Source organism: Prosopis cineraria, unplaced genomic scaffold, assembly GCF_029017545.1.
Source record: "Prosopis cineraria cultivar Desert tree isolate PC_DT_omini unplaced genomic scaffold, ASM2901754v1 PC9, whole genome shotgun sequence".
Classification (NCBI taxonomy): domain Eukaryota; kingdom Viridiplantae; phylum Streptophyta; class Magnoliopsida; order Fabales; family Fabaceae; genus Prosopis; species Prosopis cineraria.
In genome coordinates this window covers 8614673-8624301 of record NW_026555340.1, presented here as the reverse complement: position 1 = coordinate 8624301, position 9629 = coordinate 8614673, and the positions used below count along the sequence as shown (strand labels likewise).

The following is a 9629-nucleotide window of genomic DNA, read 5'->3' as shown; positions in this document are numbered from 1 at the left end:
TAAATTAGCATAAAAGACATTGCTTTTCAAAAGTAAATTATTTATGTATTTGTATCTAATATTATTAAATTTGTTAAATGTTAATTAAGAGGTAAAATATATTATCTTAATTACATATCTGATTAATTATAAAAATTTAAATTACATTAATATTAACAATTTAATTCACATAAATAAATAACTCAATATATCTTAGTTCAAACAAATTTAATAAAAGAGAAACATTTAATTATTAAATATCCAAATATTAATTTTACAATAACTAATGACGATGATAATATACAAATTAATCTCTAATGACATTATGAATATGAGCCATATCTGATAAAAATGTTAAGCATTGACTTAAAATTTTGTCAACATAGAAAATATAACAATGTCACAAATGATACGAAATATCTCTCTCTCTCTGAACCTTTACAACAATCTTTATCATGATTCTAAATGTTAAATTAACTTTTCTCTACCAATTGATATTTTATTTAAATTATTTTTATAGTAAATGTTGAGTGGAGGGTGGTGGTTGAAAGGGAAAAAGAGAGAGAAAAGAGAAGAGAGTTTGGTTTTATGTTTATTAAATTATTTGCTTTTTTATAATTTTTTTCTTGAGCCATTATTTATAATTTTCTCTAAACTTTTCTACAGAAGCTTAGATTCGCAACTTCTAAAAACATCAATTTTTTTTCCAAAAATTAATTAACCAAAAAAATTGTTTTTTGGGTAACTTTTCTCATTAATCAATTTTTGGGGCACTTAGTGAATGGGCAAAAATAAGTCTTGAATTATATAAATGATTAACTAGTCATCAACAAATTAGTAGTCTTTAATACAAATAGCTCATCTTTCATGACAAACATTCATAAGTTAATACTTATACTAATTTACCTAATATAACATTAAGTATAGAATAAGAAATTTGACAGTGGAATTTATTTTCTGCCATGCCTTTTTCCACACCAATCAATAAACTCTTCAAAGCTCTAAAACTTACCTCTATTCTTTTCATGAAATTCTTTTCTGCATTTTTTGAATTTTGTTACTTGATCTTTCTTTTTTCCTTCCTTCCACGTTCATTTGTTCTTCTTTCTTCTTCACCATATTTTTAACCCTCCAAAAATTAATATTAACTCTCTTACCAATCAACTAAAAATACTTGTAAAATTTTTTATATAACTCGTCAATCATCCAACTTTACTTGTTAACATGTTTACAACAATTCATTCAGTTATTGTACTTGTTAATTTAGTGGAGTAGCTGCTTGTAATTATGATTTTAAGAATGTAAATTATGGTTACTATACATGTTTATTCGGTCTGACACTTTACCCGTAAACATGTAGACATTTAGGTTGTAAAATTAGTATAGACACAATAACTTTACTAGCACCACTTGTCATTCACCAACCATAACTTTTTCATTATTCCAAATCAAGTGCGTATTTCAAAAGTATCTCAAGAGATAGAACGGAGAAGCAACGAAGCAATGTTCAGAAAAACAATAAATAGGAGTCTCATTCATTTACCAAAGCAAAACTTAACAATTTATAGATTTATAACTACAATTCTCATATTTACATCATAACATCATAGTTTTCACAACACAATTTATTGGCTTGGACACAAAAATTTCACTTTCATTACAATGCACCACTATCACCCACAAGCCAATTGCACAACTTTAAAAATCCAAGGACAGTATAAAGCCAAAAGATGCACGCAAGCTTCCATGCGAAATAATCAGCGTATATACCCATTAGCAAACGGCAAATCTATGCATTTGACAGATAGAGGAAGAAATAGGAAGCTTATTTACTATGAAGTATGGATACTTTAAAAAAATAAACATATCTATATCCAATACTATATTTATAGGATACTTCAGCATACACATTTCATGTTCTAATACTTGTAATATAAATCTTTTTTTAATAATTTTTTACTATATCACTTAAAAACTTAAAAAAAAACACTTAATATTTTGATTTATTATTATAAATATCCTTATTTTGTTTTGGAAATTCTTGTTTAAAAATAAAAATATATATACCTATATCATAAAATATTAAAATATATATTACAAATATTCCATACCTGTATCCTTGAATTTTGAAATTTTTTTCAGAGCTATTTAAATGAAATTCTCCCCAAAAAAAATAAATTGCAATTATTATTGCCAAACTCTTGAGTTAACTTTATGAGTTTATTATTTTTATATTTCTAACTTACAAAATTATGTTAATTCACTCATAAACTCGAAGTAAATAAAACTCAATTAAACTCATATGTTGACTCTTTGAGTTTATTGTCTTTATTTTTTATCTTATAAAATCATATCAATCTACTCATAAACTCATTGAGCAAGGTAAGTATATACTATTTAGAACTTGATTTAAAGAAGTAGTAGGATTTAGTTTAATTGAAAGTAAAAGTAAAAAAGACAAAAACTAATATTAATAAAAAAAAACAAAAAAATACCAAAAATAAGTTGCCCTATTTTAAAATTTCTATGTTGAGTATAATTGTTTATGAATGTAGATAAATTTAATTTCAATAATTTATATTTAAAATATTTTTAAATTAAATTATGATCATATGTTATATTTTAATTATTTAATTATGTACTTTTAAATGTTATTTATTAATAAAGAGTGAACTTTTATAAGTTTATGATTCGAGTCTACATCTAAAATTTACATCCCTATCACAAGTTTACTTAAACTCGTGAGTTTAATAACCTTAATTGCAGTTACTAGCAGTTAGGGATGTTCTATGCTACCGATGGCCAAAGTTATTATTCTCTTCGTTTAAAAATATAAAACATTTTTTGATAGGTTGAATGCTAAAAAATGTAAAGCATTTTTAGTCTTTTAAAATGTAATTATTGCTTCTTCTTTTTTTCAAAAAGTGCCGCTATTGATTAAAAACTTTATATTTATTATAAGGTGTTTAACAAGGATAAATATGAGAAGATATAGTTAGTTTAAAAATAGGTAACTACTTTATTAGGAGTTAGATTCGATTAAAAATATTTATATTTTTAACAGAGGGAGTAGTTATTGGTTCTGGATCGTGAATAGTCTGGATTCAATGTTTTAATTTTATATTTATTAAAATAAAAAATTATAAAAATTAGAATTTTTTAATAAATTTGATTACCAATATAGATAATCCAAATTTAATATAGGTGGACTATTTAATTCATCCCGGTACACGTAACCATTTCCTTTGCCCTATGGAATGAAGGAATAATATCATGATCATATATATTGTATCATGATCATGTGTCGTACAAGCCATTTTCCGAAAAAAAAAAAAGTTAAACTATACCTCCTTCATTTAAAAATTTAACTGAATTTTACTTTTAATAAAATATTTATTTAATTTTAAGCTAATAGTATTTTTTTTATATTTATTCCTATTTAATAGGCATTTTATTCTAAAATAAATAAAAAATAATTTATTTATTAAAGGCATATAGAAAAAAATAATAATTACATCTTAAAATATTAAAAATATTTTATATTTTTTAACATTCAATCTTTCAAAACATGTCATACATTTTTTTTGTAACAGAGGGAGTGAGCATCGAATTCTTCAATACATTATCTTCTGGAAATCAAGCATTATTTCTTTTTGTTAGAATCTGTGCTTCAACTTTATATATGACCCTCGATGATTATTTTATTTTACTTTATAACAATGCTTGATCTCATTGTGTAATTTGACTGTTAATTATTTTATTTGAATAATTACTTTCCCTATTATTCTTCCCAAGATGAGCGCTTGGATTATTGAAGAAATGAATTACACGGTAAAGAATTCAAAAGTGATCATTGGAGAAATAAATCATTAAGCAAATCTCACAATCTCAAGGTGAATAATTAAGACAAACAAACTAAAAATAGGGTTAAAATTAAGAGGGAGAGATTTTTTTTTTTTTTTTTATCAATGGGGAATAATTTCATTCGTGAAACGATAGTACATAAGAGAAAAGTCATAAGCCACAGGGGCAAAGACCTACAGAGCAAACTACAAATCATAACCACCTTAACCAATGCCTTCCCTATCATTGTTGGTCACAGGATGCAAATGCTACTATCAGGTACTGAGTCATGCAAATAGATAAGGTGAAACAGGGAGTGGGGGCTGAGTAAGACAACCAAGATGGTCCGCACCCTTTAGTGAGTTGGCTGCTAGCCAATCAGCAGCTACGTTTCCCTCACGTTTGATGAACGAGAAGGAAATGAAAGTGTTTGACTCAATACAAGACAGGAGATCTGTCATCATGCCATGATAAAGCCAGTCATAAGAGGCTGTACTTTTAGTTGTAATAGCCCTGAAAAGTTCCAAGCAATCCATTTCAAAAGTCACATTTTGGTTTTGAAATTCAGCAGCAATATCAATGGCTTTGGAGCAAGCCAATAACTGTGTCATGAAACTAGAGTTAGCGAGAACAGATTTCCCCCACCCTTTAAGAAAATTTCCATTAAAGTCCCTGCAAACAACACCAATGCTTGCTTTGCCAGAATTGGTGGAGAAAGATCCGTCACAATTTATCTTGATATTACCTTGAGCAGGAGGACTCCACTTGATATTGTGGTGAGCAGAGGGAGAATTAGGTACAGTTTCCTTGTAATTAACTGTCCAAAATTCTCTAACAGTAGCATCTGTGTCAGTAATGACCTTGATCGGATTGATCTCCATAGCAGAAAATACAGAGGTTGATCTTGTCTTCCAAATGTTCCAGCAAAGACAAGCAACATAAGCCTTACCAAAGTCATCTAATGGACTATCATCAAGTAGAAAAACACAGCACAATGATTTAAAAGATGACATATGCAAAGGATCCGTAAGAAGGGTAGAAGGGCAGCCGAACTAAACTTTTTGGACCCAACCACAAAGTAATAAAAGATGCTCAACAGTTTCACGAGTATGCTTGCAAATAGGACAAAGTGGGTTGAGAGAACACTTGCGGGCATACAAGGCATCCTTTTTTGCAAGAGACTGATTCAAAGCTCTCCACATAAACTGCTTGACCTTGGGGTGGATCTTAAGATGCCAAATACAGTTCCAAAAGCATTTAGGCAGCCAAAAAGATGAGCTTGGGTTTCTTGGGATTATAGAATGAGACCTGTAGTATTCCAATCTATATCCAAGTTTAGGAATATATTCTCCATTCTTTGCTCCTGTCCAAGCAAAAGAGTCAAGAGCACCATTAGATAGGATGTGGCTCATAATTTGACATTGTTTTGGAGGTCATGCAGTGGACCATTGAAGACAGATTCCACTTCCCATTATGTATTAAATCAGGAACAAGCAAATTTTCATCTACCATTACACCTTGTTTAACAGCTTTACCACTAGGCAGACCCGGGATCCACGAGTCTTTCCAAACATTGATGCGCATACCGTTACCCAGTTTCCACCATATATCTTTTAGTAACAATTCACGGCCAGTGAGTAGGCTACTCTAAGCCCATGAGGCCTTAGAGCCATGGGGGGCCCTTAAAATGAGCATCAAGGAAAATATATAGCCTTTAGAACTCTTACCCAAAGCAGGTCAGGATTATTGAGAACCCTCCAAGCTGTTTTGGCTAATAAAGCATCATTAAAGTTCATGAAATCACAAAAACCCAGACCACCATCTTTCTCTGGAGCACAAACTTTTTTCCATGCTTGCCAGTGAATGTGGTTCTCATTTTCTAATTGCCCCTAGTAGAAATTAGCAACCATGCTATCCAATTCAGAGCAGGTTCGCTTAGGGAATTTAAAGCAAGTAATTGGAAAAATAGGTATTGCATTAATAACTGACTTAATCATAACTTCCCTACCAAAAAAATTAAGCATTTTGCTTCTCCAACCATGAACTCTCTTACCAACCTTGTCATGAACATAGGCTAAAGCTGCAATTTTAGATCGCCTCCACAGAATAGGGAGACCAAGATAAGATCCAGGGTCATCAGTGGCGTTAAAATGAAGAAAAGAGGACACCTCATCTTTGACATTGGTAGGTGTATTAGCGGAGAAGAATAATGATGATTTATCATAATTAATGTGCTATCCCGAAGGGTTACAATATGAATGGAGAATCGCTTTGATGGTGCTGCAGTTAGCTCTATTAGCATTCAGGAAAAGCACAGTATCATCAGCAAAAAAACGACGAGTGAGCAAAGGACAATCTTCAACCAGTTTATGCCCACAATATCACCACAGTCAGTATGAGCACTTAGCATAACAGATAAAACCTCATTGGCAAGAATGAACAAGTAAGGTGAGAGAGGGTCACCTTGTCTAACACCCCTCTCAAGAACAATGCTAGCAACAGTTTTACCAGCAACTTATAAATGAAAAATCGAGCATTTAACACATTTCATGATCCACTTGAACCAAATGGTACAAAAACCCACTTTTTCCATAGTCTCCTCAATAAAGTTCCATTCTAATCTACCAAAAGCTTTGTTCATATCCATCTTGAAGGCAAATTCAAAATCATTACCACTTCTCTTCAACTCTAAGTAATGGAAGATTTCATGAACAAGAATAATATTATCATGTATGAGGCACCCAGGAACAAAAGCACATTTGAGTGGGAGACACACAATCATCAAGAACCACCTTGAATCTGTTAGCTATAATCTTTGAGATAACTTTGAAGGCAAAGTTACAAAGACTAATTGGTCTAAAGTGACTAACATTTTCAGGTCTATCCACCTTTGGGATAAAAGTAAGATTGGTACTATTCAAATAGCCCAGAGATTCATCCATAAATAAAGTGCTATTAACGAGAGAAAGAAGGGAATCACCTACCTCTTCCCAGGAAGATTGGTAAAAATGGCCATTGAAACCATCCGGGCCAGGGGCTTTTGATGCCCTAATTGGAAGACAGCTTGCTTGAGTTCTTCCTTAGTCACAGGAAGCATGAGCCAATCATTCTGAGCATCAGTGATTTGAGGAGTGACATAGCTTAGCACCAAGTTAAGATCAGAAGTGTTGCTCTTAGAAAACAACTCAATGAAATTTTGAAATTAGAGTGGACACATCTTGCTTGGATTCCGCCTATTGACCAGAAGAGTTCTTTAACTCTATTGTTTAATTCCTCTGTCTTCTTAAAACAGTGGACGCATGAAAAAATTTAGTATTGAGATTCCCTGATGCAATCCAATTAACTCTGGATCGCTGCCACCAATAAGTTTCCTCTTTTCTCCAAAAATTCTCCAATTTATGAGTTAAAGCTTTTATAGTAAGTATACTATCCTCAGTCAGTGCACCATCTTCATAGGCCTCAATTTGTTTCAGTAGATCATTAATAGCCTTTCTATTGTTAGGAAAGGCTTTCTTGCTCCAAACAGTAAGTTCTTTGCTGCATCGTTCAGAGCATGAGATAAATTGAGGGACCACAGCATAAGCTTCAGGATCTGCAAAGTACCAAGATCTTTTAACTACATTTTTAAAATCAGGATGGGAAGCCCAGTTAATCTCATATCTAAATTTGAATGGAGTCTTGCTGTCAATGAAGCAGAGATTCACCAAAAGAAAATGATGATCAGATGCTACAGCATCTATGTGAAAAGCTAGAGCTTTTGGGAAAGCATCACGAAAATGATTGTTGGCCATTGCTCGATCAATCTTTTCTTTGATGCACTCTTCATTACTGCGTTGGTTACACCAGGTAAAACGTGAACCTTTGGCTTCGAGGTCAAGAAGGTCACAATCAGCAGCAAATTTTTGAAAATTAAGGATCCTATGAACAAAGCAAGGATTTCCACCGAGTTTCTCAGATTGAGATAAAAAGTCGCTGAAATCACCGACACGAATCCAAGATGTATGAATATCTCTAGCAAAAATTGAAATTTCATTCCAAATCAACCTTCTATCAGATGCTGTTGGGGGCCATAAATGAAAGTCAAGAGATTAGGGACTTACCAAGAATTAGAAGCAGCAGCAATGTGAATGTAATTTTTGCAGGAGAAAATAACATGAATATCGATATCATTTTTCCACCAAAGGGCCAAACCACCAGAAAGGCCAATAGGATCAACGTACCAAGAGTGAGTCATACCACAACGCCTCTTAATTCTATCAAGGTAAATTGCCTTCTGTCGAGTCTCCATTAGGAAAACAACAGTGGGCTTATTGTTGGAAATGACCTCCTTGAGGTTGCTAACTGTCAGGGGCAATCCAAGTCCCTAGCAGTTCCATGAAAGAAGATTCATGGCTCCTTGGTGGCTGTGAGAGGCCAGCCACCAGAGCCTTCAGTAGAGACCGTGGAGTCGTTTAAAGTAGATGTAGCAGAAAATCTGAACCAATCAACCGGAAAGTCAATTTCCTCAATGATGGGGACATTAACAAGAGTACCTTCTGAGATCAAAGGGGTATGGGCATCACTAAGAACACTTCCTGCCTTAGCTTTCCCCATACTGGTTCGTCTCACTGGACACTTCTCATGCGTCTTTTTGAGCTTTAGAGAGTGGTGAGAGTTTTTTATTTCTAATTCCACAGTTCCTTCATCAGTAAAAAGTTTCCTTCTTTTGGGAAGAACAGGAGATTCCAGTTCTTATAATCCACGTTTTAGCACAACTTGCTTAAGCTTTAAAGCAACCTCAGAGATTGGAGAGATAGGAGTATATGGAACAATAGCTTTTGACGAGTTGTCCATTTCCTTCCTTTGGGCGTTGACATAAGTTCCTGGGCTTTTTTTGTGGTAGGAAAGTTCCTGGGCTTTTTAAGATTATAATTCGTCAACGAGGAGTGTGGCTCAGGTTCGAAGCTAAGTCATCTTTTTTATGATCTGATAAAGAAATGTTACAAGTAGAAGGCCCGGAGCAAATATATTCCTGCATAACACTCCTCGAGAGACAGATATTGGGCTGTGCCTTCTAGAGGCCCAAATTCTTGGAGACAACACATTGCTTTTTGTAACCATCCTGATTTCCACCTGTACTACCACCTGCTCCATTTTCGGCGCAGCCGTAAGTGTCAGGCAAGGAGAGCCCCTTGCCAAAAAAGCAGTTGTTGTCCCCACCTGCAACGCGCCAGTCCCTAGAATTACTACCACGAGCCACCGTTGTAGCCAGGGGTGTTTATGGAGCCCGATTGCCCGACACACCTGTTCAAACCCGATAAAATTTTGCCCAACCCGGCCCAAAAAAAATAGCCCAACATGATTTGGACATTTTTGAGTTAGGCTGATATTCGGGCAGGGCTGGGCAATGGGCAAGGTATGCTGCCCTGCCCGTTTGGCCCAGCCTGAAATGTGCTCATATATTTTTTTTTGAATCCAAATTGTGGATCTGCTATCTGCGTGAGTCCGTTTGCCCAGTGCCCAACGTTCACAGCCCAACTCCAGCATTTCAATTTTCAGCATGGACCAATTGACTAAGCAAAGCATCAACAATTCAGCAATCAGCATTGCAGTGCAGACTCAGAGTCAGCGACAGCGTCCCTCCCACCTCTTATTCTCTAATCTCTAACCCTAGCCATCTCTCCACTCTCCACTCCAGAGCCTAAACTCCAGAGTCCCGATGGCGTCTCAGGCTCAGCAGTCAGCAATAGCATCACTAGATTAGCGACTCAGCGTCCCACAAGGCAGAAGCACAACCAACACTGCCACACAGCTCAATCTTCAACCTT

At 34.1% G+C, this 9629-nt stretch overlaps 1 protein-coding gene across 8 annotated transcripts; it reads right to left on the bottom strand.

Moving 5' to 3' along the window:
* Positions 1–3912: 3912 nt before the first annotated feature.
* Positions 3913–8581, bottom strand: LOC129320399 (uncharacterized). 8 transcript variants are annotated; one of them, XR_008595776.1, is made up of 3 exons: positions 7923–8581; positions 7527–7833; positions 3913–7414 (listed from the first exon to the last, which is right to left on the bottom strand). XR_008595776.1 is itself a non-coding variant. In XM_054965833.1 (3 exons), the coding sequence occupies exons 1-3, from the start codon at positions 8108–8110 to the stop codon at positions 7292–7294; spliced, it is 579 nt and encodes a 192-aa protein (XP_054821808.1). In that variant the 5' UTR covers positions 8111–8581; the 3' UTR covers positions 3913–7291. The 8 variants fall into 8 exon arrangements, 4 of the variants coding, with proteins under 4 accessions (XP_054821808.1, XP_054821805.1, XP_054821806.1 ...); XR_008595775.1 differs by having other exon boundaries at positions 3913–4335; positions 4568–7794; XR_008595773.1 differs by having other exon boundaries at positions 3913–6114; positions 6807–7794.
* Between the last annotated feature and the right edge of the window lie 1048 nt (positions 8582–9629).